Below are 22,223 nucleotides of genomic sequence, written 5' to 3'. Positions count from 1 at the left end.
ACATAGCAAGCAAGCAAGCAAGCAAGCAAGCCTATATAGTAGTAGCTTCTTCCATCATAACTACAAAAGAAAGAGAGATAGTGAGAGTGGGGGCTACATAGTTTAGAATATCCAAGCAACACATACTCTATTATATTTAACTATCATGGCTAAGAAGGCAATCGATTCACGTATCCCTGCGTTGATCAGGAATGGTGTTCAAACGAAGCAAAGATCCTTCTTCGTCATCGTAGGTGATAAAGCACGTAACCAATTACCAAATTTACATTACTTAATGATGAGTGCCGATTTGAAAATGAACAAATCAGTCCTATGGGCATATAAGAAGAAATTGTTGGGATTCACTTCACATAGAAAGAAAAGAGAAGCAAAGATTAAGAAGGAAATCAAGAGAGGAACAAGAGAAGTTAATGATCAAGATCCGTTTGAAACTTTCATTTCAAATCAAAATATTAGATATGTATATTATAAAGAAACAGAAAAGATTTTGGGTAATACGTATGGGATGTGTATTTTACAAGATTTTGAAGCATTGACTCCTAATTTGTTGGCAAGAACTTTGGAAACCGTGGAAGGAGGTGGGACTATTGTGATCCTTTTGAAATCAATGACTTCTTTGAAACAATTATATACTATGACTATGGATGTTCATTCTCGTTATAGAACTGAAGCACATGGGGATGTAGTGGCAAGATTTAATGAAAGATTTATTCTTTCATTGGGGTCAAATCCGAATTGTTTGGTGGTAGACGATGAATTGAATGTCTTGCCAATTTCAGGTGCTAAGAATGTTAAACCATTACCGCCAAAGGATGATAATGAATTAACACCTAAACAAGTAGAATTAAAAGATCTAAAAGAATCGTTGGAAGATGTTCAACCTGCAGGTTCATTGGTTGGATTATCCAAGACTGTAAATCAAGCTCATGCTATCTTATCTTTCATTGACGCTATTTCAGAAAAAACTTTAAATTCAACTGTAGCATTAACAGCAGGAAGAGGTAGAGGTAAATCTGCAGCTTTAGGTGTTTCCATTGCCGCCGCGGTGTCTCATGGATATTCTAACATTTTCGTCACATCTCCATCTCCAGAAAATTTAAAGACTCTTTTCGAATTTATCTTCAAAGGTTTCGATGCCCTAGGTTACCAAGAACATATTGATTATGATATTATTCAATCTACAAATCCTGATTTCAACAAAGCTATTGTTAGGGTCGATATTAAGAGAGGTCATAGGCAAACCATCCAATATATCATTCCACAAGATTCTCATGTCTTGGGTCAAGCTGAATTAGTTGTAATCGATGAAGCTGCAGCCATCCCATTACCAATTGTTAAGAATTTGTTAGGTCCATATCTAGTATTCATGGCTTCTACAATCAACGGTTACGAAGGTACTGGTAGATCCTTATCATTGAAATTAATTCAACAATTACGTACCCAATCAATTTCCACTGGTCGTGAACAATCACAAACAGAAATTATTTCAAGAGATAACGCCAAACAAAACAACACGTCATCATCATCATTAAGCGGTTCTCATCGTCAATTAAAGGAAATTTCATTAGATGAACCAATTAGATACGCCCCAGGTGATCCAATTGAAAAATGGTTAAATAAATTATTATGTCTAGACGTCACATTGATTAAGAACCCAAGATTTGCCTCCCGTGGTACTCCACATCCATCTCAATGTAACTTATTCGTCGTCAACAGAGATACATTATTCTCATACCATCCGGTCTCAGAAAATTTCTTAGAGAAAATGATGGCATTGTACGTTGCATCACATTACAAAAATTCTCCAAATGATTTACAGTTAATGAGTGATGCGCCAGCGCATCAATTATTCGTCTTATTACCACCAATTGACCCTAAGGATGGTGGTAGAATTCCAGACCCATTATGTGTCATTCAAATTGCACTAGAAGGTGAAATTTCCAAACAAAGTGTTAGAAACTCATTGTCAAGAGGTCAAAGAGCTGGTGGTGATTTGATTCCATGGTTAATCTCTCAACAATTCCAAGATGAAGAGTTTGCTGGTTTGAGTGGTGCTCGTGTTGTTAGAATTGCAACTAATCCTGAATATTCCTCAATGGGGTACGGTTCTCGTGCCATTCAATTATTAAGAGATTATTTTGAAGGTAAATTCACTGATATGTCCGAAGAAACTCATCCAAAGGATTATTCTATCAAAAGAGTTAGTGATAAGGAATTGGAGAAGACTAACTTGTTAAAAGATGATATTAAATTGAGAGATGCAAAGACTTTACCTCCATTATTATTGAAGCTTTCTGAGCAACCGCCTCATTATCTACATTATTTGGGTGTATCTTATGGTTTAACACAGTCATTGCATAAGTTTTGGAAAAATAATAAATTCGTGCCAGTTTACTTACGTCAAACTGCTAATGATTTAACTGGTGAACATACCTGTGTCATGTTAAACGTTTTAGAAGGTAGAGAAAGTAATTGGTTAGTAGAGTTTGCTAATGATTTCCATAAGAGATTTTTATCTTTACTATCGTATGACTTCCATAAATTTACATCAGTACAATCTTTAAGTGTTCTTGAAAGTAGTAAAAAGGCACAAGAATTACGAGATGATCAAACAAGTCATATCAAGGAATTGAATAAGACACAGTTAGATGATATCTTTTCTCCATTTGATTTGAAAAGATTAGATAGTTATGCTAATAACTTACTAGATTACCATGTTATTGTCGATATGTTACCAATGTTGTCATTGCTATATTTTGGCGGTAAAATGGGTAATTCAGTTAGTTTATCAAGTGTTCAAAGCGCTATTCTTTTAGCTATTGGGTTACAACGTAAAAGTATCGATAATATATCCAAAGAGTTAAATTTACCGGCAAATCAAACCATTGCAATGTTTGCTAAAATAATGAGAAAATTCTCCGTTTATTTCCGTCAAGTTTTGAGTGAATCTATTGATCAATCATTACCGGTTCTTCAAAACGATGAAATTGCAGAAATGAATGGTGAAGAGATTAAACAGTATAATGCTGCAGATGCATTAGACCAAATGGAAGAAGATTTAGAAGAAGCTGGTTCAGAAGCTGTTAAGGCAATGAAGGAAAAACAAAAGGAGTTGATTAATTCATTGAATCTAGAAAAATACGCTATTAATGAAAATAGTGAAGAATGGGAACAATCGAAGAATAGTCTAGAGAAAGCTGCCAAAAGTAAAGGTGTAGTCAGTGTCAAGACAGGTAAAAAGAGAACCACAGAACATGCCGAATCTATTTACAAAGAAGAGATGAAAGCTATAAAGAAAAGTAAAAAACGAAAAAAAGTAGTAAATAAGAATACTCAATTCATTCAAGTGTAATCGACTTACTTAACCGATAAAGATTTGTACATTATATAGTTTATAAACACATATGTTAAACATTGTTTGAGAATGATGTTGCTTTTTCTACTTGGGCAATGACCCAATCGTCACAATTGTGCCCTATATGTCTGTATCACTCTATAATCATTATATGTCACTATCCATTGAACTTGTCAAGATTTTTAAGGGCGTATCTATAACGCATGAACCCTCAAGCCTCATATTATTCGTTGAGAGAGGAAGCAGTAAAAAAATTACACTGCGATAGCAACGATCTCAGTATGAGCGGGTAAGAATAGTGTTCATTTTTTCTTTAAGTTTTTATAGTCGTCTTCAAATTTTAATAAATTTTCAGATTATTTAATACATTTTTATTAATATTCTACTCTTGAGATTTTTACTCATAATAAAAAATAGGATTTATACATGTTAGATGCAATTTACTTCTTATTGACATTTTATGGTTATACTATTAACCACATTCAGCTACCAAAAATAGGTTAGCTTTCAGGATAGTTATTTTATATTAGAAGTATTAGACAATATGAGGAATACCTAAAGGCTCTAATATTGGTGACGTTCTCTGAAGTAGCTTCAGTTTTAAGATCGTCATTCTCGACGTGCCACATATACTGATAATACACTTTAAAGCCCTCTTCGTTATACTCGATGAGGGCCCAACTAATATTCGGCTAATACTATTTCAATCCTTAAGTCTATAAATTGATATGGTTTAGAGAGAGAATGTCCACCTCACAGGTCCATCATGTTAATTGATGATCTTAACTATCGTGGTGTATTAACAAGACCATATAAAAACTAATAGTTAAAATATAAATAAATTAACTGAGTTATTACTCATTCTGCTAATTACCTTTTTTTATCTACAAAGGATGACTCTAGTAGTTCTCCGTAGTATCCGTTGTTCCTACATGTGTGTCCTCTTCCTTTGTACAATATGTTAAGGCGGGGATAACAATAATATATTCACTTACACATCTGAATAACACTAGTATAAACTCTTAGAATTGACATTCGCTTTGTTAACTTTGTCAACGTTAAGAATAGTTAAATAAAACCTAATTTCTGTTGTGACACCAAGCATATCATATCATATCATATCATTGATTCAATATTGTCTATTATCCATTTTACAAATCAGTAGTCATGTGACTGGAGGCTCAGGATAATGGGTAACCCGGATTCCAGTGAACTATAATTCATGAAGGAAAAAAGTTCGTGAAGAATGGGATTAGTCTAAATGTGTAGATAGGATTCATTTTCTTGTTAATCATATCTGAAGCTGATTGAGATATTGAAAGTGAGCATCATCTTTATTATTATTATATACAACTAGAGACGTCTAATAAAAATAAGTACCAACAAAAAATGGTGGAATTGACTGAAATTAAAGAGGAAAACGACGTTCCAACTCAGACTACTCAAAATGGAAGTATCATTGATGATGCTAAGCCAACCGAAGAACAACTAAAGCAAGAGAATGAAGAAGAAGAAGATGATGACAGTGATTTTGAAGATGATTTCAATGAAAATGAAACTTTCATGGAAAGACTATATGCTTTGAAAGATATTGTTCCACCAAAACAAAGAATAAATATTTGTAATGCGTTCAATTTAACTACTAGTTTTATCAAGACTGCATTTTCCAAGACTGGGAATATCACTTGGATTTTAACCACTTCTGCATTATTATTGGGTGTACCACTTTCACTTTCTATACTTGCTGAACAACAATTGATTGAAATGGAAAAGACTTTTGATCTACAAAAAGATGCTAATGAAATTTTAGTTGGTGATTCTAATGCTGCTCCTGCCAAATAAAAGGATAAATTTATTTCCCTTTCCTGCTTTATATGTTTCTTCTTTCCTGTTCTGTTTTTATATGATTCAATTAACAAATTATCCTGTATATAATAAATCATATATATAACGTCAACAATCTATATTTTCAATCCATACAAAGTTATTAATGAATAAAAAGCATTTTAAAAAAAAGACAAAGATTATTGCTATTTAATTATAGAGCAGAGTTGTCAGACAGCTCGTTATAGGCGTTAACCTTATGAAGTGACATAAATATACGATTGAGCAGGTATTTTATCGCATTAGACAACCTTTGCATGGGGATGTTTAATGGTTAAAGCATAAACATCCAAATAATCAGTAAACTCATAAATGATTTCATTAATGAACATGGCGTGGATTCCTAAAGTTAAACCTAACCCAAACCAAACTAAATTTATTATTGTGGATGTGGTATCACGTTTCAAATAATGTGTAGAAATTAAATAATAAACCAATTGAATGGAAGGAACTAGCATGGGGAAATTAATCATTGGGAAATCCTGGTTCGTTAAATGTGCAACAATGATACGTCCCACAACAAATGCCATTGTTAAGCCAATTGATAAAACTAGTGGTAAATTAATGAAATTTTCATTCACAGTAATTAGTACTATAACACTAATGAAATAAAACAAAAATGGTAGTAACCCTTTAATAGCGATATCCAACTCCTTTTGTGATTCCAATTCAGCTTTTCTCTGACAACCGGTTCCAGTAGAGTCGCTTTGCCCGTCTTTAACCAATTCTTGTTCTTTATAATATTGCTTAACATTCTTACTTGCAGCGATAATATTATAAAAGACAGCAAAGAATGAAAATGTAAACCATAAATGAATAGATTCAATACGAACAACATCATTTTGGAATACGACTTTATGCCACATTAAATCAGGTCCCCAAATCCCCACAATTATATAAGAAGTAATTAAGATGAAAATACCTTCCACAGGTCCACAAAATTCACTTAAATATAATTTATGAGTATGGAATTCTTCCCATGTACTTAAATAAAAGTTCCCCAAGACAGTGAATTGAACCAAGATGAGTAATTTCCCAAATCCAATCTTTGCCGTGGAAATGAAGGGTAACATTGACAAAGTGGTATTAATTGAATCAATACAATGGTCAAATAATTCACCTAAGGGCCCAGATTGTCCCGTACGACGTGCATGAAGCCCATCACATGCATCGAATGTTTGATATAGGAATAACCCAATGGCGTACGAGAAATACGTCCATGATGGAGTTTGTTCAGTTAATGATGGATCATAATATAACGTGGCTAATACATTTATGATTATGAAAGATAGACCTAATAATGTTACTACGTTGGGAGCCATCCATACGGGGAAGATTTTGGAGAATTGTCTCCAATATGGTTTTAGTATTGCATTAGAAAGGATAGAATGATCTTCACTTTGATATTTGTAGGATTTTAAGTTGGTTAATTTATCTCGAGAAATGAAAAATCCCATGATTGAATGTTGAATTCAAATTAGACTGATTGAGGCGATTAATCGAAAGAACGAGTGAAATTCTTAGGGTGAGTGAAAAACGATAAGGGTAGCTGCGGAAATATGATTGATATACTGATAGAATTTTTCCGTGTTTGCTTTCTTTTATATCTGGCTTACCTGGAGAATTTCTTCACGTAAGAATTGGAAATTAGGCCACTTGAATTTTGCTTAACTTTCCTTAAATATATATTCGGTCGATATCCCGTGTTTATACGTAGGTATATGCTAAACGTTATTGGGATTTAGCAACGTAAAAACTGGTATGATTCATATGCATCGATCGAGACCATCTACATATTTTACCCGGTATATGCTACATGTTACATAAATATAAAAGTAATTGCTGCCCAGCTACTATCAAACTATATGACTGTGGGAGAATAACTTAGTCATTGTTAGCGAAAAAGGGCGAGATAAAATATACTCTTGGATCCCACTTTGTAATGTTGCCAGAAGTTCCTACATGCATGGGGGTTTATAAATGAAGAACAATGTATAGTTTTGGAATAGAATTAATTGAAAATCTCCAAGAGAATCATCAAATGACAGACAGGAAAAACTCCTGCAAAAGGCGCCACAGATGAAACAGAGACTCCAAAGAAAACCACTATACATGCTTCTTGCACATGTTCAAACTTCTTGAGGGATCTATGGTTATATATTTTTACTATTTAACTACAATAAAAAGACATGTAATATTTTGACAGACGTGTGTTGAAGAAAGTTTGTGCGTTTAAATACTCTCCGTTTATTTATTTTTTATTTTTCCCTCCAAAGGGCTCCCCCCCGGGTAATGCATTCTTTTCAAAGTACGAATTTGTAAAATAAGGGTAAAGGGAAGGGAGGAAAGAGGATATACTCTGACAAGGACTTGACATCTTCAATAACATATGTGTTCCAATGATTTTCTATTGAATTATTCGTTGAAGATGTTGATTATTAGATATAGGTTCCTTGGTTTATATGTATATTTAAAGTAGTGCATGATAAATACGGAAATGTGTTCAATGTATAATAGCAATATTGACAGAGTCATTGCTATTGTGTTTTCTGAACTATATCTTCGTCAAAGTTATAATGATAATCGTTCATGATATTTTGCGGAGGCTTTACGTACATGTCAATATCCACGTACTATAAATCTAAATGTGCAGTTACGTTTGTAAAGCAAGAGCAGAGCCTCCTTAGTATTATTTTGCACGTGACTAAGAGAACACCCGTACATTGACTGACCTTAGATAGCCGGTGTATTCCGTTGTTTGCCGAGGCTTATTCCTATCAAAATAATAATAATCATCATTCTCGGGTATAGGACGGACTGAAATTCTCAATCCTATGATGTGTTGGACAAACCCTATCCTATTTTATTTCCCTGATAAAACCTTTCAAAAGTTTTTTGGTCCAACTCTAGCCTGAATTCAATCTCAACCCTATTTCAAACTTACCGTTTTTTTATAGGAAAAGCACATAATCCACCGTTGTATAACTAAACCTTTACATCTCTATTTGGGTTCCACCAGTCAAATATTACTTTCTTTTTTTCTGCTACATGACCCATACTGAGACAAAAAGAATTTATCTGAGCCTACAACCTTAAGGAAATCTTTACCCATGTACTCAGAAAAGAGAGTAAACCGAACGTATATGAAACTGGTATAAACCTATGATTTTTCAATCCCTAAAAGCTCTGAATCAAAGGCTGACGATATTTTGAGTATCATCATTAATGTTCAAAGCCCTAAATTTGTCAATTCAAACCTACTTTCGATCTAAAAAATATTGACCCTTTCCTACCCTATTTGGAAAAGTCTCACCTTCCAATTCCTAGGCCTAATCTTAATCATAATCGGCCACCTTGGCTGGTGATTCTGTCATTTGGAGAGGATGTTCTTCACAGCTATAGAAAGAGGTTTGTGTACAAAATGCCCCACCAACTCCATACCTTTATCGCCGGGGGAACCCCTAGGAACAGTCTTTTAAACCATTAATATAAAGCTTCCTTGTAGTTTTGCCGAAACTCTTGGCGAATTATGCTTCCCATTGACTCATCTTCTAGGACAATAGAGAAAAATTCTCGAGATTGGGGAACTGTACCTATATATCATTGATGAAAGATATTTGCTACTCTATGATTTAATCAACGCATTGTATAAATAATACAACGAAATTTTACAACACGATACACAGCACATTCACTGACCGAAAAAAAAAATGAGCTCAAACTCTTCAATAGGAAGTGATCTAGACTCAAATTTAAGTAATGTAACCACATCCTTACAATCATTACCATTACCAAAAAATGAACATTCAAACTCAAACACGAATGATAGACTAACAACTGCACAAACCGTACCCATTTCAAGACAACGAACAAACATATCGAACATTTCCGCTGCAAGAACAGTCACTAGAACAGTCACTAACATTTGGAAAGCTGTACAGGATGATAATTTACAAACTTCCCAAACTGAAAATGATTTAAATCATATATTAGTATCTAAATTCGACATTGGTGATGCATTAAGGTTAGAACATAATGGAGAAGGGGAAGAGGGAGAAGATGCAGTACATTCGTTCCAATCTACTGCTACTTCTTTGAAAGATTTAGAATCTCGTATTCACACTCCTCGTCCTCATCATGATGATAATAATACTTCTTCTAAGGCTAATATAGCGGAAATGATACAGAGGCGGAAATCTGAAGGTCAAGAACAAGAACAAGAACAAGAACAAGAACAGGAGCAAGGAACGGAAGAAGAAAGTGAAGAAGGGGAGACGATAAAGAGAGTATTTACGAATAAAGAAAGTGGTAACGTCGATTTACCACCAGATGGTGGCTACGGTTGGGTAGTGGTAGTGGCAGTTACTGTAATTTTCTTAAATAGTTGGGGTTGTAATTCTGCATTCGGTATATTTTTAAGTTTTTATTTATCGAACGGGACATATGCTGGTGCTTCGAAATATGACTATGCTTTAGTTACTGGTCTCAGTGTCTTCATCGGTCAAGGGTTTTGTCCCTTTGTTATGGTTATCGCTAAAGTAATTGGGAATAAACCAACTATGATCATTGGTAATTTATGTATGTTAGCAGGGTTTCTTTTAGCAAGTTTTGCTACTAAATTATGGCAATTATATTGTACACAAGGTGTATTGATTGGGTTTGGGATATCGTTGATGTTTACTCCAGCAACGACTGTTTTACCTGGTTGGTTTTTAAAGAAAAGAGGTGTATCTCAAGGTATCTCCTTGATGGGTACTGGTATGGGAGGTGTCATTTATAGTTTAGCTTCTAATAAAATGATTCATGACCGTGGAGATACACATTGGTGTCTTAGGATGTTAGCGATTACATGTGTCACGTCAAGTTTTATTGCCATTGCACTAATTAAAGAACATAACCCTATTAAACCGCTAGGTCTCAAATCGTGGGCTCCGATTAAAAATACGTTTTCTATGATATTATCAATTAAGATCGTTACAAGGAAACCATTTGTCCCCCTGATTGCAATTTGGTTCACATTTGCATTATTTGGTTATAACTTAATGATTTTCACATTAGCTGCATATGCTGTTGCAAAGGGATTAACACAACATGATGGGACTACATTAACTGCAGTTTTGAATGGCTGCCAATGTATTGGTCGACCAGTAATGGGGCTTCTCGGTGATAGATTTGGTAGATGTAATGTTACTGTGACTTTAACATTTTTATTATGTGTATACATGTTTGCATTTTGGATTCCAGCTCATACATTTCTTCAATTACTGTTTTTTTCTATCATGGTTGGATCATGTGTTGGTGTAGCCAATGTTATGAATACAGTTTTGATTGCAGATATGTGTGGACCGACAGATTTTTTAGCTGGTTGGGGGTTTGTTAATTATTCAGGTGCACCTGTTTTATTAGTAGTGGAAGTTATTGCTCAAGCATTAGTGGATACTAAAAATATTAATAATCCATATTTACATACACAAATCTTTTCAGGATGTTGTTTTACTACTGCATTAATATTAATATTGTTTTTAAGGGAATATGCTGTTCGATTGAAATTAAGAGAACGTCAAATTGCAAATGATGCTAAATTAAAAGATCATTTTTCATCTGGTACAGGTTTATCAAGTGAAAAAGATGATGATGAAGAAGAAGGAGGAGAAGGAAACACAGGAGTTGGGTATGACCAGATAAGCGAAAGAATGAATGATAAAGTGGAAACTATAAAACACAATGCTTACGACGAAGATGATGATAATGATGCTGCTTCTCAATTGTTACAAGAAAGGAGAGCTAAATATGATTTATTGTTGGGGCCTGGAATAAAACAATATTTTATGAGGATGACATATCCTATGAAAATTTAATTATCATTTTAAAAAGGGAAATGGACATATTCATATACTATATAAGCCCAAGTATTTTATTTAAACTAATTTATAGACGAACATATTGTTAGAGGGGTTCCACCTACTAAACATTTTATTATTATTATTGGGAGTATTATCATTAATATTATTTGGTTATATTGCTACATTTTGCACTAAAGAAAAAAAGAATTGTACGATAAAAAATCATGTTGTATATATAAAGGTAGTAAAAAGAGAGCCTCTGTTTCAAATGAAGAAAAAAACCCCTCCTACTCTTAAACAATGACGTATCTAATTGGGATATGGATCAACTTAATAGCGTAACCAATGACACCAACAGCAAGGAAACCAATACCAACAGCTCTCACTATTTTGGAATATTCTTTCCAGTCTGGTTTCTTACACTTGGTCAAAAATTGGTTACCATCCTTAACGAATTCTAATGGTACATCCATTAATTTTTCAATTTGGTTGTCTGTCTTTTCGTTAGCCATATTTGCCTAGTGTATATGTAATCGTATTGTTGTTGCCTTTAGAATGGATATTATGATTCCAAAGAGAACTCTTGTTTCGATTACCACTTATCAATTATGTATATGTCTTAATAGAGCAAGTCCCAGAGTAGAGGGACGTAATACAGTAATAACCCAATCCAACTAACTAACTTACAACGTTTGACGCTAAATTCGCATTCGCATTCGTGTTATTTATTTTTTATGGAAGATTCTAACAGAGGGTAACATGTATATTGGTGCCCCCCATAATTCCGACACCAAAATACTGCGTGGGAACCCTCCAACAGCGTCACCCAAGGAAATTCTTTCAGCAGTAGACAGATATGTCCATTCGAGCTCGAAGACCTGTGCTAGTCCAGACGCAGACCATTTGCATAGAGTACGTACTAGCTCAATCCCGTTCTTACTGTTTAGACCAACTATTAGGATTGTGTGCATTGTTTGTAGGTACAGGCTGGTATTAGTATCCCATTAGTTCCATTATCTTTACTACTTTACTACTTGCTGTTTATATATTTAAGCACTAGATATACAGACGTCGGGCATCTCTTATAGTTTGTGTAGGGCTATATCTTAAACAACTACTACTATGTCAACGCCGTCACAGAATACTACTCATAATAAAAGAAAGATCATTCTCGTAGCTATCAGCGGATGTTCCTCAAGTGGTAAAACTACTATCGCTAAACTGACATCTCAAATATTTCCCGAAGCAACATTAATTCATCAAGATGATTTTTATAAACACGATAGTGAAATCCCCATCGATCCTATCCGTAAGATTCAAAATTGGGATTGTCCCGAAGCTCTAGATTTTTCACTATTTGCTAAAGAATTGGACTCCATTAAAAGAACAGGTGTAGTCTCTAATAAATTGATTCATAATGACAATGTAGACGATTTAACAAAATTCAACTCTATTTTGAAAGGACAAGCATTAACGGAATTGAAACAAAAATATGCAAAAATCAATGAGGCAGAATATAAAATCATTATTGTGGATGGATTTATGATCTTGAATAATTCGGAAATACGTTCGAAATTTAATCTAAACTTATTGATTCGTGCTCCGTATTGTATTTTGAAAAAAAGAAGAAATAATAGAGATGGATACAAGACGCTAGATTCATTTTGGGTTGATCCACCTTACTATTTCGATGAATTCGTTTATAAATCTTATAAAGAGAATCATTCTTTCTTATTTGAAAATAATGACGTAGAGGATAAGCTGCTACACAATGGTAACAAAAATGATAAAATCTTAGACTTTATGAATGATGACCATGTATCAATCGTGACGGCATTAAATTGGGTAGCTGATGGTATTTTGAGTTTGTGTGACGTTGAACTTGAAGAACAGAATTAATGCATCTCTCCTCTTTCATTAACATTAGATGTACATAGTAAATGGCACTACTATGTAATAGTGTCCGGAAAAATGATGACGGAAAAAAATTTAATGTAAAAATTGTTAGAACGTTTATATGACACAATACTCTTACAATGAATATTATTAACATGACAATTGGTTTCAATCAAAAATCTTCCTATAGCGGAGGTAAACAAAAGAAACCATACAAAAAAATGGAACCAACATTTCAAAAACATAGACGTGATCATGCATCAAATTTGATACGTTCAATTTATTCCGCACCTTTGAAAGTTCATAAGAATAATTTAGGGTTGACTTTGGATCTCTCATATATTACTCCAAATATTATAGTTTGTTCATATCCCGTCACCAAATATCCAAAATTATTTTATAGAAATAATCTTATGGATTTATTAATTTATTTAAACTTAAATCATGGAAATGGAAATTGGAAAATTTATAATTTTAAAGTGGAATCAAACTTATCTGATTATACCGATCAAGATGTAATCAGTTTGACAAATTCAAGTGGTGTTATAGTGAGTAATAATAATGATAAGGACAATGACAATAACAATGACAATGACAATTACAATTACAATGATCATAAAAATATTTCTGTGGCTACGTATTATTTAAAGAAAGAAGCTAAAATACAAAATATTGAAATTGTTGCAAGGGATGACTCTATCCCTACAAGTCAATTATCGAGCATACCTGTTAGTTCATTTCTTTCAAGAAATGGTTGGCTTGATCATTCTCCACCACCTTTTCTTCTACTCCAAGAGATCATCGATGATATTCATAACTTCACTACATCTGGTAAGGAGAAAATTGCTGTATTGCATTGTAAAATGGGGAAAGGTCGTTGTGGTACAATATGTATCGCATATTTAATGAAATACAATCCAGGAACAGGTAATTTGCAAACATCATCATTGGATGCGGCAAAAGCTGTATTCATGAATAATAGATTTAAGCCCGGTATCTCAAAAGGTGTCACAATATATTCACAATTAAGATTCCTAAAGTACCATGAATTATTCCTTTACTACGATTCAATGCATCGAGATATGATACTGAATCAATTACAACTGGCACGATTTACATTCCATTCGATAGAATTGCTCGAGCCAACAACAATTATAAACTCGAACTTTAATTCCTCTCCTGATTCTGATTACTCATTCCAATATCCATACGAAATATCGGTAAACCTGCAACATTATAATGAAACAAGAAATGACCTGATTACTTTTCACAATTTAACAACAAGTAGAGATACCGTTTCATCATCAACCTTATCATCCCCCTTATCATCTTCGATCACACCTTCAAATAGTAGTAAGAAAACTAAAAATGATAGATTAATAATGTTATTACCATCTTCTTCACCATTACATTTAGAAAATACTGATATACGATTAGACTTCACACTGAAAATTAAAAGTTTACAAACATCATCGTCAATGACAACTACAAATAAAGTTATAAGTAAATTTACTTCATATGTATCACATTCACATTGTTGGTTAAATCTCTACTTTGAAACCGTAAAATGTAGTAAGAACAACTCAAATACACATTTCATGTTAAACGAATTAATAAATGAACAAAATCTGGGAAGGCAGCAATTTTATTTCTATATTAAATGGGAAGATCTTGATGGGTTGAAAGGTACCAATAATAGAGGCTTGAAACTGTTTGATTCTATAATATTAAAATGGTCACTTCATACATAATATATATAACATTATATATATATAGACGTATTCTTAACCGCCTTTCCTTCCATCATCATTATCGCTATCAGGATGATTAATCCTCCACTTTGCCCATCCATTTTGAACAATTTTTACTATAAGATTCAAAGAGTTTTTGCTATTAGAATCTGATTCATGGAGACATTTGATATTATCAACTTTGTAAGGTGAAGAGATCTCTATATCACCTAATATAATAATAGAATTACTTTTACTACCCCATTTTGTATCACTAATTGTCTTATGAATCAAATTAAATATGAATTGACCTTCTTCAGTAACGCCTCGATTTAATAATCCTTCCTTTATACTTGCTTTTGCTATTTGATCTTTCAATAACTGATCAATTCTATCAATATTGATATAACTAGGTTTAATATTACCAAAGCCTGATTGCTTTTTTGATTTATCGTCAATAACTTCTAAATGTTTAATAAACAGACATTTGATTATTTTAAAGTCATGCAAATTAGTTTCTTTACTTTTTTTAATTTTATTCTTCTTGGTGGAGGTAGTGGTATCTAACGTTATCGTATTATTACTAGAGTTAAAAGAATATATTCTACCTTCTGTAACAGTATCTAAAATATTTGTTATTCTTACTCTCCAACCAAGAATATGCGTTAAATTTACACTCATTAGCAGGAAGGTCTTTCCGTATATTAATTCAGAATGCAGATGCAAATGCAATGGGAGGGCCAAATATTCTTCCTATCACAGCAGTTTTATCTATCAATGCTGGTGAACTGTTCCATCGCTTTAATTTTAAATTCTTGATCTAGATTATATATAACGTCTTTTTGACATTTAAGAAATTCAAGAAATTAGCAATAACAGAAGAGTATATAAAACTAGCAGAGCCAACCGCACCACAACTCAGATCTGGGCCCATTCTAATCCTATAATTCAATAATAGCATCCATATCAATAGCCTCCCCAAGAATGCCAATAGCAAGATCAATGTCATTAGAGAACATAGCAATTCGACCTAAATCAAATTCTTCTTCCCCGTCACATTCCTCACAAAAATCAAGGCAAGAATCACCACAACTGCAACAACCATGCGAAAGAGATATTCTTTTACAAGATTTGGATTCTATGTTGAGAAATAATTTAAGGCTATCTAATAAGATTTCTTCAAATATGAAAAGGTCTTTTTCTTCTGAAAATATAAGACATAGTAAGGATAATACATTTAGGAAACGTTCTGGATTGGAAGGCGATATCGTTACTAGAAGTCCACCATTCCTGGAGTTCGGGGAAGATAATTGTAATAATGATAATATTAATGCTGATAATATTGATCAAGACGATGGGAATTGCAATGAATCTGATGATGAGAATGGTTTGTTATTGAGATCAGAGATTCCATCGCAAGGTAATTTAGATATACCTGATGAAAGTGAAGACGATGATGAATTCACTAATGTCGACGAGATTGATAGTCCATTAATAGGACATCTACAAGATGGTAAAATGCCTAGTCAAAATTGGGATAAAGTTCCGGAATCAGATAATAATAACAATAATAATGGGAGGGATTATAATCTGCCAGTTAATGATGAATTCCAAAAGAATCTGGACAAAAGGGCTGAAGAAATTCTTAATGGGACACTTAATCGTACCATCGAGGAACCATCAATTGATTGGGAATTCAAAGATTTTTACTGTTTACAAGATGAATTAAATGATTGGTATTGTAATTCTGATTTCCTCAAATTTCCTCAAAGTAAAGGACAATTTTATCAAATGGTAAAGTTACCTGAGAAGTTTCTCAAAGATGATTCATATGCACGAGAAATGATAGATATGCTTTTCCATGCTTCCAACCTCACCGACTCAGCTTTAATGACCATATTCTTTATATCAATGGGTACTTTTTCTTTAACCAGGGACATGAGCGAACAATTAGAGCAGATACGACGCAATAATCTATTGTTAATACCGCATTTGGATACACTACTTGAAAATTTCAAGAAGATAGCCATAAAATGTCGAGATAGCAGAGGAAATTTGAAGAAACATTCATCATTACTTTTTTATTCAAGTTCAGTAATATATTTTATTGTATGTGTATGCATTGAGAATAGAGATAATGCTAAGGTAAACATAACGATAACAGCATTCTACGAAGCAAGAATTTTAGAATTCCTTACATTTTATATAGAACAGTGGAGATGGAATAGTAGATTATCAATGAGGATTAGGAATATAATTTTACTTTTATTCAAATTATTGGTACTCCAGTTTGGTGACAAAAACCTGTATAACGAAACAAAATCATCTCTTTACGAATTACATGGTCTTGAACCGCACAAACGAAAGTATGGGGGGTATGCCAAGGGTAGTACTAAACTATCAATATCACCCTTACATTATCGAGCATTTCGGGATGATATTACATCAAGATTCCCGGACTACTCCATGGAAACAACCAAATTACCAATAGATTCTAATGACTCTTGTTCATTATCTCAATTTTTAGAAATACCAAGATCAAAATCGAGTAATCCCATTAATATGAACTTAGCTATTCCCGAACAACATATCGCGACACCGTTCCCCTCACCACCCGCTTCACCTCAATTATTGCAACTATCAGACACACCGAGGTTAAGGAAATCTTTTCAAACCAATATGTTATATCCTTGCTTATATCCATCTGATGATGAAAATGGATCAGATGCCTTAACGGAACGAATCAAGTCGACTAATGAGAAAGAAAATAATGAAAATAATATTATGTTTCCTTATAGTATTGATGAAGCTGCTACTATATTATCAGATAATTTAAAAGTTAAACTGAGTACTAAACAATTATGGCAAGAACGTGACATGTTCATGAAGACGGAACGTGGCTGGAAATCAAATGATACAGATATGGCGATAGAACCTAATGACAGCATATCGGATGATGATATTGCTATTAATTATATGAATATGAGCGTTGATGACTATTCTTGTTCTATGAAAAAACCGATTGAAATTATGAAAAGAATTGATAGCTATTATAAAGATTGTTTCTCAAGCTTAAATGCTTTGGTTTCGGTTCTTTTACAAACTATGGAATCCAACTTGAATAATGTTTTTTATAAGAGAACAGAAGTGGCAGATGATGGTGGCATGATCGACCTTTCTAACAAAGATGAAATTGAAAAGTTGAAGCCATACTTAGAAATATTAAGAATGAAAGAGATTTCATTAAAAGCATCATCGGGTATATTATTTGTTCTATTGAAATGGTTCAAATTGAATCATGTTTTAAAATTTGAACAATTATCAGTTCTGCTTTATGATTCCAGATATATCAATATAAGTATGTCACTTTTGAACAAATATTCAGAGAACTATGCCGAAAGGGTATGCGGCAAAATAATAACAAATAACGGAGAATTTTGGGCAACATGTTCTCAATACAATAATCAATACTCGGAAAACTTTATATCATTATCTCCAAATGATGCTAGTGACATTCGCGATACGATGATATTACCATCGTTGGCGTATATGCTAAGGATCCTAAGAAAAATTATCGATAGTAAAACTCAACGGTTAAAAGAATTACCATTATCTGTAGGGACAGTATTCAAGAAATATTATCGATTGAAGAATTTAGATATTTATCATCCTATCTTAAGAATCATTAAAGAATTGACTCCCTTTAAAAATAAAAGATGGAAATCTGAACATATGGAGTTGATTTCCGGCGTATTCCTGTACGAGGAGCTGGAGTTGATTGATAATTGGGTTACTGGTAAAGATATTGCAGGTGAAATCAATGATGCATGTGGTCAAGAAATTGCTCTTAGAGCTTTAATGCAATTTTATAATTTTAGGCATTATGGCTCATCGATGGAAGCATTAGGGTATGCTGAAAAAGGAAATTTACTGCATAGTGAACCCGAATATTCGGTTTTGTAGATCCATATACTCACAGTGCTCAATATCTGTAAGAGCATAACTGAATTCTTTGAAAATTGCGTCCAGAACAACATATCAGTCAGAATTTGAAATTCTGTTCCAATATACCAATGCGACTTCTCACACTAAAATATTCTTCCGGCAGGACAAATGGTACTAAGTAACGATTAATCACTGTCATTCAGAATTTATATAAGTTTTTTTATGAAAAGATTAATCATTCCAAATCATCCATCAGAATCATTTCCTTTTAAAAGCAACATTTCATATTATTTAGTCCTATATTTCATATAAAAAGATCAAGGCCAGTAACCTCATTTTATTTAGCACCTACTCGCCGGATTTAGTTTACGATACTTTCTATCTAAAGTTAGCAATCCAGGACTTCGTATAGATACTACCTATTAGATATGTAAATACGGGAAATACGCTCCCTTAATTTTCTACTTCTCGAGGAAGGTTATAACTTATAAGTTATAAGCACATTTTCAACAAGGCTTAAAGTGAGCAAGTGTCACAAAAACATTGCCCAATCGAGTTTTGTTTTGGTGGCAGAAGCCCATCATACAGCGGATAACAAAATCACAAGCACTCGCAAACAGGGTATTTTCTTCAAACTAAAATAACTATAGCGAAATGCCCTAATATTTATTATTTTTATTCAAGTTTAAATAAATCATCAAGTAAAGTATATATTACTATAGTATGACATAATAAGTTGTTCTTAACGGATCTGTCTACCTAATTTTATTAATTCTTCATCATTGTCAGCTTTCAAATCTCTTTCGAACACATGTGATTGATTCAGGAAAACTTTATAATATCTGGTCACTTCGATAGATGATTTACTAAATTCTGTCAATAAATTATTCAAATCAACAGGATCCAGTAAATTGAATTGGATTAATAATTTTTCAGAAATATCGTTTAATTGAGAATATGAATTAATAAATTGGAAAAGTGTCTCTAAGATTATAATCAATGTGATTGGGTATGCCTTTTTCGAATATGTTCCAATATTTGTTGTAGAGTTTGCAATTAAAAGTTTATGAGATCGAATATTGCTTAAGAAATTATTATGAATTTCTTCCAATTGTTCAATATTCAAATGGTCACCATCAAATCCCGCATCATGTCCATATGTGCTAGTAGATGTGTGATCATCAGCAAATATACTCTTTTTAGGTTTTAGAATAGGTATTGATGATGTCTCTATCAGTCTTGTATTCTTTGTCTTTAATTTCTTGTTAATTTGAATTGGGTTTGAACCTTCGTCTGATATATTCAATTTCTGAAGTAAAATTTGGAATTCCTTCTCGACGATATAATATTGGCAAAACGACTCTAAGCATAAATTAAAATTTTGCAATCGCGACCTCAATATACCTAATTTGGCAATTTTTTTAGTAACATCTTTGATTAGTGGATTCGTTAGCTTTAATCTTTTAAACATTTTCAAGATGTGGGTAGTTCTTAACATTTCATTATTATAAAAGAATGAATTCTTTTTAGATCTCCATAAGAAGTTGAAAATTCTTAAATATTCTTTCTTACCATTTTCACGGTTAACATTTATAATCAGGGATAGAGGTGGTGATATGTTATAATCTAATGTAAATATATCCCAACCAATGGATCCATGTCCCATATCTAATACTCTTGCATCTAATCCATTTATTATGAAATTATTATCTTCTTTATTTAAATATAATGATGCAATGGATGAATATTGAACAGCTTCTTGTAGGCAATTAGTTAGTTTATATTCCTGGATGGAAACAGAGGGTGGATTCAAAATGTCTACTGCTTTGTTAGCTAATAAATCTAAGAAATCCGATCTTCCCATCAAAAGTAAATTCTTTAATGTTAATATCATCTTATGATAATGGAATTTATGGCAAAGTAAAAGGTTTGTATATTTGACAATTTCGTTGTATTGATTTTCAATTGATTCGAAAAGTTTATTAAGGACGGTATTATAGCTCTCAGAATTATAGTGTTCGAATATATTTTTGTAAATTATTGTATATTTTTTGGAAAGATTATTTGAGAATTGTAAATCTTTACAAAAATCTATCAGAAATGAATATGTTTTGCCAATGATAAATATTTTCTTTGCTACATCTTTCGGTATAAAATATGGGATCTTTTCATGAATTAGTTTATATGAGTCTAATGGTGTCTTCTGTGTATCAGTATTTTTAATAATAAAGAATTCATTATAATTGTTTTCTAATCTTTCAAATACCAACCAATTCCCTAGATAATCAATATATATAGATAATGTGCAATCAAATAGTTGAGTGGCAATTTTCCTTACTAACAAATCCCCATGCGATCTCCATGAATGGAATGTGGATAAGAATGCATCACCTAGTGTTATATCGAATTGGTTCATGAATTTAAAATATATTCTTAGTGTGGATATGGAATCGAATAATTCCATATATAACGATTTTAATGAATTACAAGCATTCGAGGTAATTAAATTATTAATAAACCCTGTATATATTTGCAATTCTTTATTCAATTGTAGTAACAATGATTTCTTTATAGGAGAAACATCCTTCATGTTATAATTATTTACCATTGCATTCAAATTTTGATAAAGTAAACCAGCTTCAAATATTAAATGTAACAGAGCACTTATTGAGTTCGGGATATTTGAAGGGATTTGAATGGAATTGTAATCCATGGGGAACATATGCGATGTAGTTGCTAATAAAGTATATGATGCATACCTTAAGATATCTTCTTCAGGGAGCATACTCCTGTAATATTGATCAGATAAAGTTTTAAGACTAACTAAAGGTCCATTATTAAGGTTATTAGATTGATTGATGTGTCTATTTTGTTGTTGTTGATATCCTCTATATATTGAAGGTAAAGATCTTCTGTCTGAGAAACGATCCAAATTCTCAAACGATTCTGCATATAAACTCTGAGGCCTAGTGGGACTATTCATTGAAACGTTTGGATCATACTGTTGTGGACTTGTCATTGAAATATTATTGTTGTAATTGTTATGTCCCATAGTCGGTATTTGGAATGAATTACCACGTTGATGTCTTGAGGTCGGAGATGAGTTTAAGTTTTGAAACACTAACGATTGGAAAACTGAAAGATATTTAATGATTTCGTCAATATTCCTTATTGTACATAAAGGTTTCAATAAGTTTTCTAGTCTTTCCCAGCATGCTATATTTTCCTCGTTCCCCGGTGTCTGGCTACTGTATACTTGTAAAATTGATTGTAAATGTGCATTTGAACGTGATGATGATTTTAAGAAAAATGATAGTTCTTTAATTAGAGATCGAAGTGCGAGATCAGATAAAGTTGGTGGAACCAATACCTCCAAAATTGGCGACAGACTAGCTTCTAGGTCCATATATGATTAATAAATGGCAATTGAGGAGGGAATGTTACGCTCAGAGACGAGAAAAGGAGTAGTTTTTTTATTAAATAAAATTGGATCAATGCTTCATTCACTTGCTATCAGATAGCCATCCTTTACTTTCCCTCGATCTATTCCAGTTTCTATTCATCATCATA

The 22,223-nt window shown here is 32.8% G+C and overlaps 10 protein-coding genes across 10 annotated transcripts; 6 read left to right on the top strand and 4 right to left on the bottom strand.

Annotated features, from left to right (window-relative positions):
• Window positions 1-145: 145 nt before the first annotated feature.
• On the top strand, window positions 146-3,352 carry KRE33 (ribosome biosynthesis protein KRE33; the record flags this gene model as incomplete). Its single annotated transcript, XM_003670807.1, has 1 exon — window positions 146-3,352. One exon carries the CDS (start codon window positions 146-148, stop codon window positions 3,350-3,352), a length of 3,207 nt encoding a protein of 1,068 aa, XP_003670855.1.
• Window positions 3,353-4,744: 1,392 nt separating this feature from the next.
• TOM22 (Tom22p) lies at window positions 4,745-5,197 on the top strand (the record flags this gene model as incomplete). Its single annotated transcript, XM_003670806.1, has 1 exon — window positions 4,745-5,197. The coding sequence occupies one exon, from the start codon at window positions 4,745-4,747 to the stop codon at window positions 5,195-5,197; it is 453 nt and encodes a 150-aa protein (XP_003670854.1).
• Window positions 5,198-5,481: 284 nt separating this feature from the next.
• On the bottom strand, window positions 5,482-6,696 carry CPT1 (diacylglycerol cholinephosphotransferase; the record flags this gene model as incomplete). The annotated part of the gene is made up of 1 exon (XM_003670805.1): window positions 5,482-6,696. One exon carries the CDS (start codon window positions 6,694-6,696, stop codon window positions 5,482-5,484), a length of 1,215 nt encoding a protein of 404 aa, XP_003670853.1.
• Window positions 6,697-8,949: 2,253 nt separating this feature from the next.
• On the top strand, window positions 8,950-11,097 carry ESBP6 (Esbp6p; the record flags this gene model as incomplete). The annotated part of the gene is made up of 1 exon (XM_003670804.1): window positions 8,950-11,097. The coding sequence occupies one exon, from the start codon at window positions 8,950-8,952 to the stop codon at window positions 11,095-11,097; it is 2,148 nt and encodes a 715-aa protein (XP_003670852.1).
• A 278-nt stretch (window positions 11,098-11,375) lies between these two features.
• Window positions 11,376-11,594, bottom strand: SSS1 (translocon subunit SSS1; the record flags this gene model as incomplete). The annotated part of the gene is made up of 1 exon (XM_003670803.1): window positions 11,376-11,594. The coding sequence occupies one exon, from the start codon at window positions 11,592-11,594 to the stop codon at window positions 11,376-11,378; it is 219 nt and encodes a 72-aa protein (XP_003670851.1).
• A 610-nt stretch (window positions 11,595-12,204) lies between these two features.
• On the top strand, window positions 12,205-12,981 carry NRK1 (ribosylnicotinamide kinase; the record flags this gene model as incomplete). The annotated part of the gene is made up of 1 exon (XM_003670802.1): window positions 12,205-12,981. One exon carries the CDS (start codon window positions 12,205-12,207, stop codon window positions 12,979-12,981), a length of 777 nt encoding a protein of 258 aa, XP_003670850.1.
• Window positions 12,982-13,118: 137 nt separating this feature from the next.
• Window positions 13,119-14,729, top strand: TEP1 (putative phosphatidylinositol-3,4,5-trisphosphate 3-phosphatase; the record flags this gene model as incomplete). Its single annotated transcript, XM_003670801.1, has 1 exon — window positions 13,119-14,729. One exon carries the CDS (start codon window positions 13,119-13,121, stop codon window positions 14,727-14,729), a length of 1,611 nt encoding a protein of 536 aa, XP_003670849.1.
• Window positions 14,730-14,762: 33 nt separating this feature from the next.
• LSM12 (Lsm12p) lies at window positions 14,763-15,389 on the bottom strand (the record flags this gene model as incomplete). Its single annotated transcript, XM_003670800.1, has 1 exon — window positions 14,763-15,389. The coding sequence occupies one exon, from the start codon at window positions 15,387-15,389 to the stop codon at window positions 14,763-14,765; it is 627 nt and encodes a 208-aa protein (XP_003670848.1).
• A 303-nt stretch (window positions 15,390-15,692) lies between these two features.
• On the top strand, window positions 15,693-18,671 carry FAR11 (Far11p; the record flags this gene model as incomplete). The annotated part of the gene is made up of 1 exon (XM_003670799.1): window positions 15,693-18,671. The coding sequence occupies one exon, from the start codon at window positions 15,693-15,695 to the stop codon at window positions 18,669-18,671; it is 2,979 nt and encodes a 992-aa protein (XP_003670847.1).
• A 724-nt stretch (window positions 18,672-19,395) lies between these two features.
• On the bottom strand, window positions 19,396-22,059 carry SPC98 (Spc98p; the record flags this gene model as incomplete). Its single annotated transcript, XM_003670798.1, has 1 exon — window positions 19,396-22,059. The coding sequence occupies one exon, from the start codon at window positions 22,057-22,059 to the stop codon at window positions 19,396-19,398; it is 2,664 nt and encodes an 887-aa protein (XP_003670846.1).
• Between the last annotated feature and the right edge of the window lie 164 nt (window positions 22,060-22,223).

Source organism: Naumovozyma dairenensis, chromosome 6, assembly GCF_000227115.2.
Source record: "Naumovozyma dairenensis CBS 421 chromosome 6, complete genome".
Classification (NCBI taxonomy): domain Eukaryota; kingdom Fungi; phylum Ascomycota; class Saccharomycetes; order Saccharomycetales; family Saccharomycetaceae; genus Naumovozyma; species Naumovozyma dairenensis.
Note: the sequence above shows the minus strand (reverse complement) of the source record. Positions and strands in the feature narration are given on the sequence as shown.